At 29.7% G+C, this 20001-nt stretch overlaps 1 protein-coding gene across 2 annotated transcripts in view; it reads right to left on the reverse strand.

Annotated features, from left to right (window-relative positions):
• Window positions 1-20001, reverse strand: part of LOC107453652 (superkiller complex protein 3) — a 75168-nt gene that overhangs the window by 52248 nt on the left and 2919 nt on the right. For both annotated transcript variants that reach the window (XM_087149771.1, XM_087149770.1), the window contains exons 3-12: window positions 19369-19460; window positions 18528-18594; window positions 16408-16533; window positions 15276-15371; window positions 12531-12642; window positions 10576-10728; window positions 9225-9326; window positions 9007-9128; window positions 6483-6572; window positions 2499-2602 (exon numbers count right to left, since the gene is read on the reverse strand). In XM_087149771.1, coding sequence (XP_087005897.1) covers window positions 2499-2602; window positions 6483-6572; window positions 9007-9128; window positions 9225-9326; window positions 10576-10728; window positions 12531-12642; window positions 15276-15371; window positions 16408-16533; window positions 18528-18594; window positions 19369-19460 — 1064 coding nt within the window. The remainder of the gene's footprint in view (window positions 1-2498; window positions 2603-6482; window positions 6573-9006; window positions 9129-9224; window positions 9327-10575; window positions 10729-12530; window positions 12643-15275; window positions 15372-16407; window positions 16534-18527; window positions 18595-19368; window positions 19461-20001) is intronic.

Here is a 20001-nt window from a genome sequence, read left to right on the forward strand (position 1 = left end):
GGAAAAACAGCTGAACATACTTAAATAATGCTATAGTAAATGAAATAGTTTAGTATAACTGTAATATCATGGTTAAACATCCCATTGATTACGCTTTGAGTGGTAACCATTTTTTAAAAGACAAAAATAAGAAACAAAATTCCCTGTATTTTCTAGGTTTTCCCTGCGGAGTGGCAACCAACCAGAAAAAAACTTTGAAAGCAGAGTTGCAAACACAGCCAGATGGTACACTGGTAAGTTTAAATGAAAGTAGAACTTCAGTAATACAACATTCACTCACAAACTCTTTAAGGACATGCCTTTGGATGAATGTTTCATTTTTTATGCAACCCATGAATCAATTGAATCAGCTAAAGGTAAAACGCTACTATTCAGCAACAACCATTATCAGAAGCAAGTTCTATGAAATTCTTATTTACCTATTATTACAAGTTCTTCTTTACTATTATTTCTACTCATTAATAATAGCCATTTAACTAAAACCTGAAGTAGTTTCAAAGAAAAATCTCAACTAAAAAAACTGAAGGAAAATAAGGAGGAAGTAGATAAGAAAATTATGGTTTCAGTCTAAAATTCTTGCTTAGAAAATACCACTTCTAGTGTAGTCTAAAGAGTGTCTAGTGAAAGCAGTTTCCAGCAAAAGTAAATTAAATGGAGGAATACAAAGGTGTTGCGTTAGAACTGTTTATTTTAGTCATTTATTTTTCTTATTTTCTGATTTGGATGTGTTTTGCATTTTAACTAAATATCATATTAGAAACGTGTTTTTCTCTCTCCATCCTGGAACTTCAGAGATTTGGATACATTTTCAATTATAACTGAATTATTTGTTTAGAAATACTTTTTTAACTTTCCTTTTTTTTCTTTAGCAATGTGGAGGCATTTTGCGTCTTAATTAAATTATTAAATTACATTCAGGTTTTTCTTTTATTTCATTTTTGTATCTCTGTGATTTGAAAACATTTTTCACTTTAACTAAATTATTTAATCGCTTAGAACTATGTTTTTCCCCTCTTCAATTTGAATGTATTTCGCATAGTAACTAAATTATTAGTTAAGACTTGCTTTTTTTATTTTTTTTTTACCTGATTTCGCAGTTTAACGATTCGGGTACAATTTGCATGTCGACTGGATTATTAGTTCAGAACAAGTTTCTCTTGTCTGCTTAATTTATAGACTTTAATGATCTGGATATATTTTCACACTGAGGATGCTGATGCAAAAAGGTTTAATAGAATAAGTACAAATTATAATTCAGAAACAAGAATAGCATTAAAAAAATTATTATGCATTGATTACACATTTTCAAAAAAGAATAATTGGAAATATTTGCAGCGCTGAGTAGGTAAATGTAGATGCAATTAATGTAGCATGCTTTCACCTTAATTTAAATAAAACTTTATTAGTTCCGAGTGTGAATAAATAATTTTTATTTCAAATTAAATAAATAAAAACAACCAGATGAAAAAATAGACATAGAATATTTCCTTGTGATGATGGGGCAAAAATATTTAATGAATTAAAATATAGGAGATATTAATAATGTTTATAATTGTATAATAATTAAAGAAATAAAATTTTTTAAAGCCTATTCATGTTCTTTTTTAATTTTTAGAAATCTCACTCTATTTTTGGAAAAGGGTGGAAAATTCTTCCTAATTATGTTTCTGTAGGAAAACCTTGAGATGTGACTTTGCATATAACAAAATTAGACAACTACAGTAAAAATCAAAGCAAAAAATTAGGAAGGGGTTGCAATTTTCTAATGTAAGCATAGAAGTTTTGTGTAGGAGAGATAGCTTAAGTTTAATCAGTGATTGGCTTTTTTTGGTTGACAAGGGGGGAGGGGTCCAAAACAAAAAACATTCTTAAGTAATTTCTGAAGCACCCCCTCAAAGTGAAATACGAGAAAATTAAAAATATTTCACAAGAAAATACTTCTTTCAAAACAGGTTGAAGCAATATATTTATTTAATGCTCACAAATAACAGTTTTGAATTAAGTGATAAACAATGAAAGAAAAATAGACATTAGATTGAATGGGAGGATGCAAAGAAGAAAGGACGACAAGCGATCAAAAACAAAGAAAAAATAGGGGAGAAAGGGGGACATAAAATAACTGTTATTGAAGAAAAAAAATTATTTAAGTGATTTTATTTTTAACTTGACATCTCTTCTCATTTTTCTGTTCTCTTTCTTTTCTTTTCTCTAAGCTTAATCTTTCACCTTTTTACTCTTATTGTCATTTTTTAACTACCTGAAAGAGGAAAGATGCACAGTTGTATTCCTTGTAAATATGTTGTTTGAAGAAAGAACATATAAATATTCCATTATTTCTTTTCCCATTAATCTCCCCGCTCCATTTAGAAAGAAAAACATTTGATTTCAACAATAATAAAGATTGAATAACAAAAATTAAAATCTAGACGAAATTCAAAATAAAGTTTTATGTATATAAAAAAAAACCATACATTAAAGTATTAGAGAGAACTGGATACCTTTGTAACGCTTGAATCAAATCTTTTTTTAAAAGTAAAGAATAACCTTCAAGCTGTAGAATTTCAGGATCTTCAGGATATTTTTCTTTTAAATCATGCAAAATCTGTTAAAAAATAATGAATAACTATAAGAGATATTTGAATTTTCAACCATGCATCAACAGTGCTTTTTTGTTATGCAACTCCAAGCTTAACCCTTTATGAGGCTGTGGCACACATACTTCCCAACAACTTTGTTAATTTCTAAAATGTGGATTTAAAGTTATTTTTCCACCAATGATTTGTGCAGCCATCTGCGGATAACTTCAGAAAAGACAAAGTAAATAAATAAATTATGAAAGACTTAGTTTACATAAAAGTGTTAAACGGTAAAATTTAATACAAGGTCAAAAAGATACACCGGGGATTCCTTTATAAATTATGTGTTCATATTTTTGATCATTTCTTATTGAGTTTATATGTAGTATAAACATAGAAATCATAAATTTGGTAATTTATAAGTACAGACTGAATTCTTCACATTAAGCCAAAATATTTTTTCAACTGCTGCTGTGTAGCAGGTATAATTAGTGTTGGATTTAATACAAGAAATTAATTAGATAAGAAAAATATTTAAAAACAAATAAAATTTTAGAAATATTTATAAATTGATAATTTTTCTTTTCTTATGAGCCCAGTAAAAAATCATTTATGCATTTTTTGTTGCTAAGTCAGTTATTTTACACGTAAAGAATGTGTTGAAAAATAAAACTCAATTAGTACAAGTAAAATGAAAGTTTCACATATTAACTATTTTTAAATAATGATCATTTTAATATTATTTATTCTATTTAAATACAAAATATTAAAATCTATAAAACCAATAATAAAAATTTATTTTTAAATGCGAATTATGTTATTTTAACTTCCCTCAATAAATATTTACACTTATTGCTAGATAATTATGAGTGCTTATATTTCGCTTACTGCATATTCTGTATTAAAAATAATACATACTTAATAATTACACACAAATAGAGATTTAACAGAGACTTACAAATAACTTAACAAATACACAATAGAGACTTACAGTTATAATTCTGATTACTATTACATTGCTTTCATTTTATATACAAGCTTATTTATATTCAGCTTCTCTTTGAAATTTTATAAATATATTCCATTAATTTTACCACTTTATTTATATCATTATAAAATTCTTTTCACCTGTATAAAAATGTAATTTGCAGCATGCGATAGATAAATTTCGACAACAAACCAATATTTTTTTATTAAACTAAAATATAAATATATATATATATATATATATATATATATATATATATATATATATATATATATATATATATATATATATATATATATAAGTATATATTATCCTTCATAGGTCTAAAAAATAATTTATTGGTATCCTGCAACCTTCGGACATTTTTTTACAGTAGCTACTTCTTCCCTCCCTGCAGAAGGATGCACTATACAATTAAACAGGGTAGGCATAAATATTTAAAAAAAAAAAATAAATTCCCTGACTTTTCCAGATTAGGGTGCCTACCAAATTTTTCTTTAACAGGGTTCCCACTCTATGATGAGATTGAAATTCAAGGACTTTCCAGGACTTTTCAAGGACCTCAACAAAATTTTCAAGGACCTTAATCTAAGACCAATTTCAAAAATTATTCTCTTCTATTTTACTAGAAGCAACAATGCTTGTTGTGGCACTAATTAATTTCAAATATAATACCTAAATGCTTTGCCTATTTAGAGAGAAGAGAGTATATGTATTATGGACTAAAATTTCTATTTTTTTTTAAAACAACCCTACTGGTTTTACATATTAATTCACAAAATCATTTTCAGCACAATCTATAACTAATGGTAATGAGGTGTTAATGGTGAAATCCTTTAATCCTGTGCATTTCCATGTGAAGGCTGCATGAAAGACAGAGCTAAATCTTAGGCATTCCATATTCCATGACTATTCCATAACCCCCTCCTCTCCTCTATTAAACATCGTTTCTGAAATTATTCATCCATAATTTACACAACCTTCTCTAAATGTTATGCAGCAACAATTCTTTCTGAAAATAAAAATTAGAAGGAACATATCCCATTTTCACCATGTTTAAAAGCATTATTCGTTATGTGTAATCCACAACTGCCAATGAATATGACCTGGTGGGAATATTTATCTTTTAATTCACACTGAAGCTTCTAATAGAATTTCCAATTGACATAGGGTCCATCCATGGATAATTGAAGTATTTTAGAGAGCTTTTAACCATCATCCATGCATTTGTAAAAAGAGGACAAAATATTTTCTGCAGTTCCATGACCCATAAATTGGGAGGTAAGATACTTAGTGCAAACTTTATTATCAATTCCTTACCATAATGTCCATCTGCTTAGATTGTAGAGACTGATTTAACGTCTCATCAAAGAGTAAAGTGTAGCAATCAACATTCTTCTGCTCATTTATAAGAATCCCTTTGAAGTATAGTGCCAATCCAAAGGAGCCCAAATAGGCTCACTTTGTGGCACTACAAAAAAATTGTCTCGCTATACAGCTATCAGCAAACATTTTGGAGAACAATTTACTAATCCCTTCACAGGAGTTACATGAATAATTACTAGTGATGCACTTCAGACTCCAGAGAATTTCAGCATCAAGCACATTCCTTTTGACCAGATAAGAAGACAATGTTACCTCGGCCACTAAAGTTTCTGTTTCACATGGGGCACACGATGTTGAAGGAGTATTTACACCAGATGAATTAGATGTTGATGTCTTTGGAAAAAGAGAACTCAGGACATGAGACTGCTTTTTTGTTTTACCTTTCTTTGATGTGTGATTTCAGAGCAGATTCTTCCATTTTCGCGATATCGATCTCCTTCATGCATAATCGGCACTTGGCTCTGAACTTCTTTTCGGGCATCGATAAAATCCATTCTTTATAAGCTTGATTATCCATCCATTGGGGATTAAAATAGCACTTCCCAGGCATAACTAGTCTAAACTACATAACACAAATACGAAGCCGTGCCTTTGCGAATACTCTTTACAATAAAGTTTTGAAATGACGCAAACATAAGGACAAGTGCGGATGGTAAAACGGCAAATTTATTGAAAACTACAAGGTACATATTGTTACGAAATTCGAGAGTATTCCAGTTTCGATAAGAAAAAAGAAGATCTAAGCATATGCGACAGAAGATGAAAGTGGAGTCTCGCCCCGAACGCATTGATTGTCTGCTGTGCTCCGCGCGCTTGGCCGACACCAAGACGCTAGGCCCGGTTAGAAACGGTGGCGTTAAAAACCACGTGAGAGAGCTCGGGAACAAAACAGAAAGAACGAGAAAGATCCGCAGGTGTTTTATAAAAAGGGCCGCCGGCAGTATTGGACAAATTCAAGGACCTATCAAGTTTTTCAAGGACCTAAGACGTTTTTCAAGCACTTTCAAGGACCTAAATTTAGCAAAAAAAAATTCAAGGACTTTCAAGGACTCTCAAGGACCGTGGGAACCCTGTTTAAACAAAAATTTTCACAACCTTTATTCGAAATTGGTTAGTTTTCAACCTAATTAAATTTTAAGACACAATTTTGCCAAAAATCTGAAATCTTAGTAGGAATTAATTTTTAAAAAGCAGTGGTATTTAATAGAACCAGTAAGAGAGATTTTTGTTTCTGTTTCTCATCAACAATAGATACACTGCAGACAAATTTGAAAATGGTGGTATAAATTTTATTATTAATTTTTCAGTTATGCCTTATTCATAAAATAACAGTCTTATATAGGTACTGCAAACATAAATTTATTAATTTCCCCAGACTTTTTGGGCATTTTAATTAAAAGTTTCAAATTCATAAAATTCCCTGACTTTCTCGTTATACAACAAATGAATGAATCTGATATAAGAATGTTTAAATCAAATTATTGTATTGGCTTAGAGAAAGACACGAATAGAATTACAATAAAAGAAGTTACCTGCTCTGCGTTAGAAATTTTCCCAATCCTTAAGAGAGTGAAGCAAAGTGTGACACGCATTTCCTTTGTTTGCTCCATATACTCTAAGCACTGTAAATGAAAAAAATATCAATACCTAATGACGTCAGAAAATAAAAGATTGCAAAATAAAGTTATTTTCAAAATGTTTATGTAAAGAGTAAACTAGATTCTTTTTATCCTTTTTTTATTCCCAGGGGTGATTATGATTGATAATATTGTAAACTGCTCTTTTTAAGGCTAATATCACATAAAAGTACCATTTAAAATATCAGTTATAAATTACACAAAAATATTATACCTTGGTCCTGAGCAGGTATTTTGGTAAAATAACATAAGTCCAGATTACTGCAATGTCTAAATAAGAGCAAAACCCAGAAATGAGACGCAAATAACTTTTTTTTCCATCATAAATTTAAAAATAATATTTTTCTGAAATTTTATCACTCAGAAACTATTTGACGAATTGCTGATACGAGGTTTTAATGGGTGTTATAATAACATTGAATATATTGAAAAGAATCACTGTAATGTCGGGTATATATATATTGGGTTGGAGGGAAAGTTCTGTCGTCAATCAATAGTGATGTTTTGCAATCCATGTTGGAAAATAATCCACATTTAACAAGTCGACAAATTGCAGAAGAGTTTGGCATTCATCATACAACTGTTGGAGATCACATTAAATCTCTTGGGTTTGTGTTAAAGCAAAGTGTTTGGGTTCCACATGAAATAACGGAAAAGAATTTGTCTGATCGTGTAAGAATGTGTTCATCACATCTGATTAGAGACAATGTGGAGCCGTTTTTGGACAGGCTGATTACTGGAGATGAAAAGTGGAATCTTTACGAGAATATTAAGAGAAAAAAATCCTACTGCAAACCAGGAACATCGTCAGCAACAGTTCCAAAACCAAGTATCCATCAGCGAAAAGTACTGCTTTGTTTGTGGTGGGACAGGAAAGGTCCAGTGTACTACGAGTTGCTGAAACAGGGAAAAACCATCAACGTGGTTCTGTACTGCAATCAGCTAGATAAATTAAAAGCAGCTATCAAAGAAAAAGGCCAACATTAGCGTCCAGAAAAGGAATAGATTTCCACCACGATAATGTTCGCCCGCATACTGCAATGGTGACACTTCAAAAACTGAATGCGTTAGGATGGGAAATCCTTAGTCACCCACCGTATTCACCTGACATTGCACCATCAGATTGTTATCTGTTCAGATCTCTGCAAAATTATCTAACGGGTAAAAAATTCAAGTCTTTTGTAAGTGTTTCTAAGGCAGTTGCTGACTATTTCAATTCTAAGGACGAGAACTTCTACAAAACAGGAATTCACAGGTTACCTGAAAGATGGCAACAGGTTGTAACAAATAACGAAGCATATAAAATTGATTAATATTAAACGCATATTTTTATAAATGAATTCAAATATTTTCTTTAAAATACGACAGAACTTTCCCTCCCACCCGATATATCAGTGTTTTCACTACAGCGCGAGAGTGCGAAAATCTCGCATATTTTTTTCTTTTCTCGCATTAAAAAATTATTACTGCGAGAAATTTGCGCATTCTATAAATCAATTTCAAAATTCGCGAATTTCTCGCATTTTGGAAGAAGCTTCGAATTACGCTATTTAGAATAAAATCTGTTTCACTTTTCTTCCTGGATCTTTCATTATTTTCAACATTTGCTCCGTTATCTAGCTTCCCTATTTACCAGTATTGTTCAGAACCTTTTCGAACAACAGAACACAACCGAACCATGGACCAACAGAACACATTTCTCTGCACCCACGTGTTTACCGTAGGTAAGGTTTTTTCATGTAAGACGTTCAAATTTTTTAGCACTAATGTAAGATGGACAAATACCTAGTAAAGGCAAAATCTTCTATGATGATGCAGCAAGAATATTCAACGCTTTAAAAAATAGAAGACGTTAAAAATGTATTATAATAAAAGAAATGATTTTTTTTCAAGTCTATTTGTGTTTTTTTAGTTTTTAGAAATCTCACTTAACTTTCTGAAATCTCACCCTGTTTTTGAGAAAGGGTGAAAAATTCTCACCCATTTTTTTTCTATGATGAAAACACTGTATATATATATATATATCAGGCAGTGGACTGATCGCTAAGACATGGTTCCCAGTAGATCACCGAAGTCAAGCACCACTGGCTGGGGTCAGAGTTCGGGTGAGTGAGCACTTGGATCAGTCTGTGTAGGGACAAAGGGTGTGCGGTATAGGTCCTCGTTAAACTGTTCTACCATAAAGTGCACCACTTCGCATGCAGGTCGTAGGGCTATCAAAGTGGAGATGCAAAGGATCTGCAGAGGATCAAAATTGTGGTGGCATGTCTTCGGATCATCCTCAGGGATGTTTCCCAGACTGTCACCTATAACCCATTGTGCAGCTCTTGTGCAATGTAAATGAACTACAACAACAATATATGTATGTGTTATTGAAATATAAACAAAAACAATAAAAAAAGCAGGCAAAGAAGAATACTTTTCCTAAAGCTCCTATTGTTCCATCCCAGTTCTGCCTTCCTAAGAGCACTTGACCTAAATTCAAATAAAACTTTCCAATCCACTTAGAAGGCACTTTAGATTTTCTACCAACTGTAATAGCTGTTGTAAACACACAAAAAAAGAAGCTAATGATTTTTTTTTTTTTGTAACACAGACAAAACCAAACAAACACTGATTTATAAAGTAACTATTTACCTGTTGTAGCACTGACTTCTGCATCACTATATTGGTGCAACTTCAACTGAGATTTTGACAAAAAATACCAACCTTGCACACAATATTCCATTTTACTCAGACCTAATAAAATGAAATAAAAAGTTTAAAATAGTATAAAAAAGTCAGTTTCAAGGGAAAAAAAAGTTTTTTTTTTTTTTTAAATGATGTACTTAAATATATTATGTACATTATGTATTTATATATTTTATAATAAAGTCTAAAGCTAAGCTAAATGCAGTAGCATAATCAGAATTTTGCATAAAAGCAAGTCTAAAAATATTCATAGAAATTATGGGCATAATATGTTACAGAAATTGTGATAAAAATATGTACAATAAGAGAAATGCTGCAGATTCATTTAATTTATGTTTTTGAAAATTTAAAATTAAGATTTTGTATATATATGCAAGTAGACATTAGTATCACCTACTAAACTAGCTAGTAACATTGTTACATATATATATACACATACAGTCGGACCTCTATTTAATGAAGTCGCCAAAACCCAATAAAAAATTCATTATGTGGAAAATTCTTTAAATAGAAAATCACCATTTGAAATACTTAAGCAACACAAAACATGTTTTAAATTCATAAACAATAGCAATTGATGTACCCCTTATCTTGTAAATTATTATTTACTATAGAATTGTTTCAAAATCATAGAATTGTTTCAATGATTTTAACATTTCATCATATGAAGTTTTGGTGATTTCTTCATTTCCGTCTTCATCTTCCACACAATTTATAGCTGCATTGTTTTTATTTATTTTTATTTTTTAATATTTCATTATTATTCAGTTAATGTTTCTGTGGTTGCAGCTTCAGAATAAAAAAAAAAGAAAGTCATTAATTAGTACATCATCGTTAATTTCGTCATTCTCTCTTAGCTGAACCCACATTTTTTAATAGTTCTTCGAAAGGAATATCATCCTTGTCCCCGTACTTTCCAAATTTTCCCCGCTGACTAAGAATCCAGCCTAAGCAAAACTGTTACGAATAGTACGAACTGTCACATCACAGTTCCATGCTTTAGAAATTTCTGTTATGCTTTCTTGTAAATTGATTTTTGGCATGGATTTCTGTATGAAATGCAAACAAAAAGGGAAATGGATTTTACAGCTTTCCTTAAAAAAGGCTGCAAAAATCAACTCAAGGTCATTTTCCTCATAAAATGCATTAACAAGTTTGAAATATTTTGAAACATTTTGAGAAATAGGGAAAGTGGATCTCAAAGAAAAGTTCGATAAATAGAAGTATGACTGTGTATATATATATCCGATTGTCCGACTGAATATATGTATAAAGCATTTAAATTGATTGTACGTACCTTCTTTTAATTTTTGTATGGCTTGAAAATAGTTTTTGGAAACAAAAGAGCAGAATCCTTCAAATATCTGAGGCAAACCTTTAGAATTCATCGTTTCATAACTCTTTATTTTTTCAGAAATATTTTCCAATCCATTCAAAGGCAAATCTTTCTCTAAATATAAATAATTTAAAATTCTTAAAAAATATTTTACAAGAGTTCACATCTAAAATAACAAAGTGAAGAATTTGTTAGAGTGGCTCATTACTTTTAACACCAAACCAACATTTGTGCTAGGGTCTTGAAATTTGGGCAGAATGTGAAAGCTGTAATTTTAGCTTCCTTTGGATCTTAAAAATCCTTCAAAAATTTCTATTAAATCAATCAGAACAAATGTTTGAACAATTTATTTCTCTCATTAGTTTAGGATTAGGCATTGTTGAATTGAGTTGTGATGCTGTTTTTTCAAATATTAAAAAGATAATATCAGAAATGTTTGCTAACTTAGTTTTATTAAATTAAAAAAAGATGCTTTAAAACATTCTTTAATATTTATTTTTTTAAAATTCTTTTTGACAAGCAATCATGATGATCAACATGGATGGCACGTGAGTGTATGTCACTGACATTGTATTTCTTAAGTTATTTGAAACCAGATGTTTGTTTTGTTTATAGTTAGGCTCTTAAAATGTGTTTCCATAAAAATAAATAATTTAAAATCGACAGTAATTGAAACAAAAATTGCAAAATTAACGGAGAAACAACATTTATTTGTTATATAGAACCATAAAAAGTCATCAACAATAAGTGATGCCAAAGATGCTTCATTAATCTTAGTAAAGGATACTACTGGTATTATCTATTACTGGTGCTATCATTAAGTAGTATCAAAATAGGAGTATTCTTTCGCAGAAAATCAGTAGAGTATGATATAGAGATGGAGCGAGAAAAGAGAGATTTTTATACATTTCTCCCACATGGAATGTTCTATACCATCAAGTCAAGGGGTCTCTAACAACAGAAGTAAACTAATACCGTACTTGACACCCTATGAATACTTAGGCATTCATTTTGTTATATACTTTGCTTCATGGCACATAACAAAATTTCTGAATTTGAAATTTCTTTAAATTCTTTTTAAGATAAACAATATTTATTCTTGCAGTTAACTTCAACAATAGAAAATACAAAAATGAAAGACATTTATGGAAATTTTAAATAATAAAGGACATTTATGGACACTTTCCCCCCTTTTTTAATGAAATTAAGTCATTTAAGGACAACTTTGAGCCCTGCCTAAATATTACAAGTACCTTTTTTTAAAGTGAATTATCTATTAGAATTACGAAAATTAAAAAAAAATATATAACCTCAAAGTTATTAACACATTACAAGAAACTTATACTATAAATATTTTAAAGGTATTTTGTAAGTAAACAACATGTAAATTTGGTTTAAAGTTGCGACCGATGGGGCTCCTGACATTTCCGTCCACAGCCTCCTGATTTCTGAATCAGGACTGGGTTACAGATAACAAACATAATAACAGGGATCATGGGTGCAAGTTGGAAAAAAGGCCAAGACTGAAAATTTTTTGACTGAAATATCTAACATACACAATACCCCCTCGACGTATGCAAACTATCTAAGAAAGCTTTACCATAATACATCAAGTTTAAATACTGTACAAAAAATATTTATTCATCTGTCTTTTGATAAAATAACAACAGGACATAAGAAAGTAGACCAATAACGTAGACCTAAAAAATATTTTTAAGGACAGAAAAAAGAAAATTCCGATTTCCGTCTTCGAGTCAGTCTTGTTTCCGTCTGACTTCAGTCCGCGGACATTTTCGAAAGACGGAAATCCGTCCTGTGGACGGAAGACTTGCACCCATGACAGGGATTAACAGTTACTGATAACTTAAATAATTCAAAAAGATTAATAATTCAAGATTTACTGAATTCAGGCTTACCAATATAGAAATTCATGGCTGCTCTGCTGATAAACTCTAAACAAGCCAAATTGTTTGGGTGTTTTCGGAAAATTATAAAAGCTAATTTCAGAGAATGGCTTTCTTCACCCTCCTAAAGTAAATCAGAAATAAATATATATATATATATATATATATATATATATATATATATATATATATATATATATATATATATATATATATATATATATATATATGCATCTATGTGTTAAGGTTTTAGAATATAGTAATAATAAAGTAGTTATCATTGCGTTATTAATAATCCTTTTTTTACACTCAAATGCTATTTCATGGGGGGTAAACAATATCAAATTTAATTGTTAACCTATTTAGAGAAAGTTTTTGTAGTAGCTAGAGATTTAAACAAAACAAAAGACATGGAAAAATGATAGAGGTGAAATCATGAGTATCGCAAGTGTCCAATTTTTGAGGGGAACAAAATTAAAATATACCGTTGCACTAGTTGTCTAAATTTCACTCTTAATACAAAAAAAATTCTTAAATCTGATAAACTCCCATAAATTTTTTTTATCTTTTTCTTGTTTGTACCTTTGATAAGTTTAAATCAAAAATAATGAATGAAAATTTTCTTTGATGGTCTGAAATACTTTGGACTTGTAGAGAACATTAATAAATGAAGGGGGCAGACAACCCTCGCCAACCATACCCATGGGTGAAATGTAAAAGAAGAATGGACACAATTTTTTTTTTATCGTTAACATGAAAATTTTTATCCTTAGAATGAAACCACATGACTGGATGGCGAATCAATATATGACATTCCTACCTTCCGTTTCACTAGTTATTTCAATAAAAGAAAATCGATACCTGAATCGTATGCCAAACATCTTAGAATATGGTGGTTTACTGCACTGCATTTGGTTGGGCAGAAAAAATTGTTAAAAGAGAACCTTGTACATTCCACAGATAAGCTAATCTATTATTTTTTTGGAATTACAATTTTTTAAAGTAATGCAATTCTCTTTTATTCCTATTTTTATTTTATTTTTAGACTCTGTGACATGCAAAAAGTCATTTGCTGTAACTATTTTTTAAAAATTACAAATACCTGAGAAAATCTCCATGATCTTACAAGATGCAGTAGTATTGTAAAATCTGTGTTAGATTAAAATTCATATGTGTTTTTATTGACTAATTTGTATTTGGGATACTATTTTCTGAATATTGGTAGGTTAGGGAATGAAATTTCTGTTATACAGATACTAGCTGGACTAAAATTTTGCGAAAAATATGAATACTAATTAAAATTTGGGCGGATGCAGCATAAAGAACTTTTTTTGAAACCAAAAGCCATTAAAGAACACAGTTAAACTTAAAAAATCAAAACATGTTTATAGCAACAATTATATTGAATCAAAATAAGGTTGTTTCAGGTTTCAATGTTTCTAAAAGTAATGGTTTGGGGGCTGAAAAGTGGGGGTGAACTGGCATTTTTTGTTCGAAATAGAAGTAAAATATAATAGCTTGATATCAAAGTTCGTCCCCACATCATTTTACTGAGGCACATAATCAAAGTGTTTATAGTTTAATTTAAAACTCAACATTTTACAAAATAAAACTTACTTGCAAGGCTTAAACCATAATTTTGCACCCTGAGCTAAGGTACTCCATTAATTTATATGTCTTTTATGTTTAAACGAAACCAATTTAAGATGTGCTAAGCTTATGCATTAGCTATTATAGCAATATTGTCTATAACAAAACTACAGACCATTATTTTTTATTGCTATTTATTTCTTTTATTCCATCCAATTTCATTTCTTTCTTAACACGAACTGTTTTTACTTTTGTTTATACATAGTAAAATCAGCTTTTATACTAATTGTTGCTATGAATCCAATATTGAAGTAAACTTTTTCTTAATAAACAAAAATAAGTTTCACAAGAAAAATAATAAAAAATAAGCTAATTAACTTTTTAACAAATTTTTAGTTACATAATTAAATTCGGCATTTAAGTCTTTTAAAATATAATTGATTTTCTTTTTTTTCCTTTTTACGAATCCCAAATTCTCTTTAATTAATAACAGCGATTTCTGTCAAAATTTGAGAGGGTACTCAATCTTAAAAGGCTAGGCAAGTTAGGCTAAGGCCTGATTGAAATTTTAATGATACCTAGGTATACAAAGCAATGTCATTTTTGAGCCTCAATGATGCTGCAGAAAGGATGGCTGTTATTTTTTAAAAATGTTACCATTAAGTATATTTTTTCAGGAACTAATTTTAGTTCATAGTTATTGATAGAGCCAGAGTGGCTCAGGAAATAGAGCGCCTGCTTCCTAATGAGGTAACCCGGGTTCAAATCTCAGTGATGGCTGGTCAATACAAAGTCCGCACCTGGCTCGCACTGACCACAGTGCTGACAAAATATCTTCAGTGATAGACAGTTCATGGATTAGAGTCCCTTTTCTGTCAAATTTCTCCTATTACTTGATCCTAGAGTCTTCTGAACTGATTCTCTAGTCTTCTGGATTGGATTCAAAATTACAAGGCTAGGGAGTTGAACATTGGTAGTCGTAAATTCAAATTTGGTCAGCTGTTTAACAACGGTTATGAAAATAAAGCATAGTTATTGAAAATAATATCAATACATAATAGTTAAAAAGCTACATGTTTTGATTTGAAGTAGGCTACTTTATCACCTGATCCTACAAACTTATGAAGAACTTGTAATTAAAAAGAAGAGAAAATAACTTATACTTACTTTGTACAAGGGGTTGATGCAGTCAGAAATAATTCTTTGACAATCATCTTCAGAAAACTCATCAAGATCCACTAACCTCTGAAGAACTTCAATTTGCTTTTTTTATAAAGTTAAAAAAAAAGAAATAAATAAAAATCAATTAAAATCGTAGGAATATGCATATAGATTTCAAATTATTTTAAAGGTCATAATATTTTTTGTTCACTATTTTATATTTGTGCTTTGTTTAAAAAATTGTTGACTTGGGATCACAGAATATTATAGAATTTATAAAAATTTTGCTGCAGATTGAGTCATTAAATTCTGCTACCAGGTATAGTTACTGATTAGTCTTATCAATATTTTATCTTTTTGTTAACTGTTAGTATAAATATTTTAGCTATTTTATCCTCCTTTTTAAAAGTATTGTTTTTTTTTTCTCTTACCAAAATACCAATTTAAATAGTCAAGCTTTTTTACCACTTAGCATGTTATGGTAAAAGTTCATTTGTCAGCTATGCAATAAAATTGCAGTTAAATATAAAATTAAAACTTTTAACAACCTAATACTACTAAGAAAACACATTTGAAACTATAGACAGGGTGCACAACCAAATTATTCAACAAAAAATAAGCACCTTTTAAGCACTTAAAAAATATTTCATAATTAGGCAAGGTTGGGAAGTTTTTCACAATTGATGGTTTTATCTTGTTTTAACTGTCATGTCAAAATAAAATAAAAAACTTATGGATTGTTTTTAACAATTATCAAAAGTCACGAAATTCTGAATCGTGTAAAATGAACGCCGTTTTCATATGCTATGGACTGACAACATGCTGAAATACATCGGGGTTCAGTTAATTGAGAAAACGTTGAATAGAACAATGTAAACTGTGTCTTTTTGCATAATTCGTAGCAAAAATCAAGATGGTAAAGGAAAAATCTCATTTTCAAAAAGGGAAAATTAAGCACTTCTTAAAAACACCCAATGAAAAAAGCACCTTTAAGAGCTTTTAAAAAACGAAAAGCAAAAATAAGCACCTTTAAGCACTTCTTAAAAATGCTACGCACCCTGATAGATTATATTCTATACTATTAAATAAATTCTTAAATTTGAGAAAATAACATTTGGAAGAAGTGAGAAAAACATACTGTTTCCATGTCAACAGTTGTGAGCTTTGTAATACCAGTCAATTCACTGAATATACTTCTATAGATGGCATTCTCTTCCTTCGTTCCTTTCACAAGTTCCAGCTTTAGTTTCAATGTTTTTATAACCTAGTATTGTAAGCGCAATATGTTTAACAAAGAACTATACAATCTAACACCAAAAATTATAGATTACATTACTGGCTCAGAAAAAAAAATTAAACGATCTGTACAATAGTTTTTAATAAAAGGTGTTTTTAGCACTAACATAGTTAGATTTGTATATCATATTAGCTGAATAGCAACATAAGTATAACAATCATCTTTAGTCTCAATGAGAACAGTCATTACATAAGTTTGATTTTTATTTATTTAGTCTTAAATCCAAAAAAAAAGCATCTTTTCTTCAGCAAGGGTTCGAAATAAGCGGTTGTAAGTTGTAATTTGCACCTAATAATTTAAATTTGACTCATAAATAATAACCCTCAATTGTCAATCAGGGTTGGGGTTTTGACGTCAAAAGTTGGTTTTTTATATTATCTTTTCTGTCATTGGGGAAATTTTATTAGATATTAAATAATGCACAATACTTGTATCATGTACTACTATAATTAAGATTTACATTATATATCATATATATAAAAATATAGCTAAAATTATTAATTGTTTTTTCCAAAAACACGGTTCTCTTAATACTTTAAGGTTAATATTATTTGCTATATTACAAATATTCGGTCTATATTGCAAGTAATAACTATGAGTTATTAATTATTATCAATCTAAATATTGATTTTAATTCTTTTATGCCATAATTTAAGCAGATTTTTTAGATTAAGTAAAACTAAAGTGGTCGCTAATAATAGTCAGATTTCAACTTATAAATTTGTCAAGCTTGATTCTCATCATTTGATGTTATATTATTTATATGCAGAACAGAATATGTCTGATTCCACACACACAAGGATTAGGGGGAAATTCGGGTTACCAGCTCGGGAGAAATTTTTACTATAAAAAATTCTGACAAAATTTTTCTGTTAAAATATGTGCTACTTTGCAAAATGTGTCTTTATTAAAAAAACACACGTCAATTTTTGTATTTATTAATTTCAATTCCTTAAGTTGTGCTGTGGTAACAATTGTTACTAATAACGATACCGTTTTGCCAAACGATACAGTCGCAAAGAAAGAAGTTGTGATCCCACAACTTAAGGTTATTTAGGATTACAATAAGCATATGGGAGGTGCAGACCTATATGACAATGCCATAGCTAAATACCGCATCAAAATAAAAGGTAAGAAATGGTGGTGGCCAATATTTACAAACATCATTGATAGGATTACAGTAAATTTCTGGAAGCTACATAGTATTTCAACTAGCTCAAAAATATCATTTATAGACTTTAGATCTAATACAGCAATTGCCCTATCAAAATCTGAATAAAAGAACAATCCATCTGGTGAACAAACATTACAAGGTACCCATCCTAACAAAGGTTGCTCATCATCCGCAGCTCTACCAAAAAAAGTACAGACTGATAGAATTGGACATGCAATAAGTGAGCACGATAAAAAAAAGCCAGCAAAGTGCACAAAAACCACATGATTTATTTATGCATCAAATGCAAAGTCCATTTGCATTGGAAATGTTTCTATTAAATATAAACTAAACAAATTGTTGAACTAAACAAATTGTTTATTGATCTGGCCAATGGTTGCCTATATGCACCATTTTCTTCCTTAAATAAAATATTACTTTTTATACACGAAACTTATTTTTTGTCTTAATGATTGTGATTTAAACATACTTCAATGAAAAAAAATACCACATTTTATACAATTTCTATCCTTGGCCTAAAAAGGGTTAAGGTTTTGGGACTTTTCAGGTCTATAACTGAAGCAAAAGGTGAACTAATTTCCAAACTGAATACAAAAAATTTAGTTGGCAATACTAAGAGTTAAAATTTATTTAAGTTAGGAAAATAGCTCTTAGTGGCCTGCCCAGTGTGGTACCCTAATTAGTACATCTTGGGTGAAATTCTAAACAAAGTATCTAAACATTAAATGAAAAGAACATTTTTTTTCCATTGTTTATTGTAAATAGAGAAAAATGAAAGGAAAAATACCTTTTCTTTATCATTCAGCTTTCTTAAAAGAGGGATTAACTTGTCAAAAATATCTAACTTTTTATCCCTAAAATAAGAATAAAATATGAGTAGGTGACAATGATATGATGAATAAACTTACATATAAACAACTGTAATGTTAAGTAGAAAACTATCAGATAAAAGATAGGAGAGAACACTGAATCAGGGCCTGAGCAAAGCTTTCACGACCTCGCTAAAAACGATAAAATCGTAAATTTGGCAAATAATTTTTTTATCAGGAAAGAAAAAATAAATTTAACTCGATTCTCAAAATAATGTAGACATGAATTTTTCTAAAAAAAAACAACAACAGTATTTTTTATTCGATTACAGTAATTTTCGGTAGATCCGCTGCATAACCAATCAGTACTGATTTAAATAATGCAAGTCTGAAACAAACAACAGTAAAATAGTTTCATATGGGAAAAAATAATAATCATAAAAAAATTGTTAAGATTTGCATTTGGTGAAGACTTTCGAAAATTGGCTAAAACTTTTGATATTTAGCTAATTTACTGAATAGCAATTTGAAATCCTTAGCACGGGCCCTGCGTAGGTTGTGATGTTTATTTAAAAGATTTATTATCCGGAAAAATGTATTTTCCAGGGTCTAAAAGTCTTCCGGATATTGGACTTTCTACTGAAGTGTGGCAATTTTAGCCCTACAAAACAGAATAGTATCTAAACCGCAATTAAAGTATCCCTCCCATTATAATAATTTATATATAATAGTCCGACAAATATGTAATAGTGTTTTAAATGTATCTGCAATTTGCCAGTTACAGATACATTAAAAACATATTTTCAAAACATGACTTACAGAGAAGATAACTCTAATAATTCCTTATAAACAGATACAAGTTTCGGAATATTTTCTGGAGATTCATTCTTTTCATAAAAGCTGCAGAGCCCCTAAAAAAAGAAAGAAAGTAGAGAGTACATGTGATACATTTTGAGTTTTCAAAAGGTACCCTATTTTACAAATAAATTTTTGGCTGTGTGGCGAATTGAAGAAATAATGCTATGAAAAGAAATAAAGAAAAAATATTTAAAGAATTAAATGAGTTTTGAGAGGCAAAAAAAGCAAATTTTATTTTAATAGAACAGGAATTATTTTATTCAAATATTAAGGCTACAACCTTCCTTAGAATGCAATAATTTTTTCTTATCATGGTGCCATTTTAGGCTATTTTTCAAGTTAAAATTATGCAAATTCTGGTAAGAAATTTTGATTCTGCTCAGATTAACAAAAAACCTGGTTTTGCTAGGAAAGGTAAGTAGTAGTACTTAAATAAGCTTGAACGATTTTAAATGCATATTTCTAGTTTTAAGTGCATATTTTGAAGTTTTTTGGAGCTTATTTTGCACCTTTTTTTAGTGTATGTCCATGCCCATTGTCTACTAATCACATTGCTTTCGTAATCATAAAATATTCCATTTTTATGCACTATAC

Source organism: Parasteatoda tepidariorum, chromosome 8 (genome assembly GCF_982258835.1).
Source record: "Parasteatoda tepidariorum strain Cologne lab strain chromosome 8, Ptep-v5.0, whole genome shotgun sequence".
NCBI classification, from domain to species: Eukaryota; Metazoa; Arthropoda; class Arachnida; order Araneae; family Theridiidae; genus Parasteatoda; species Parasteatoda tepidariorum.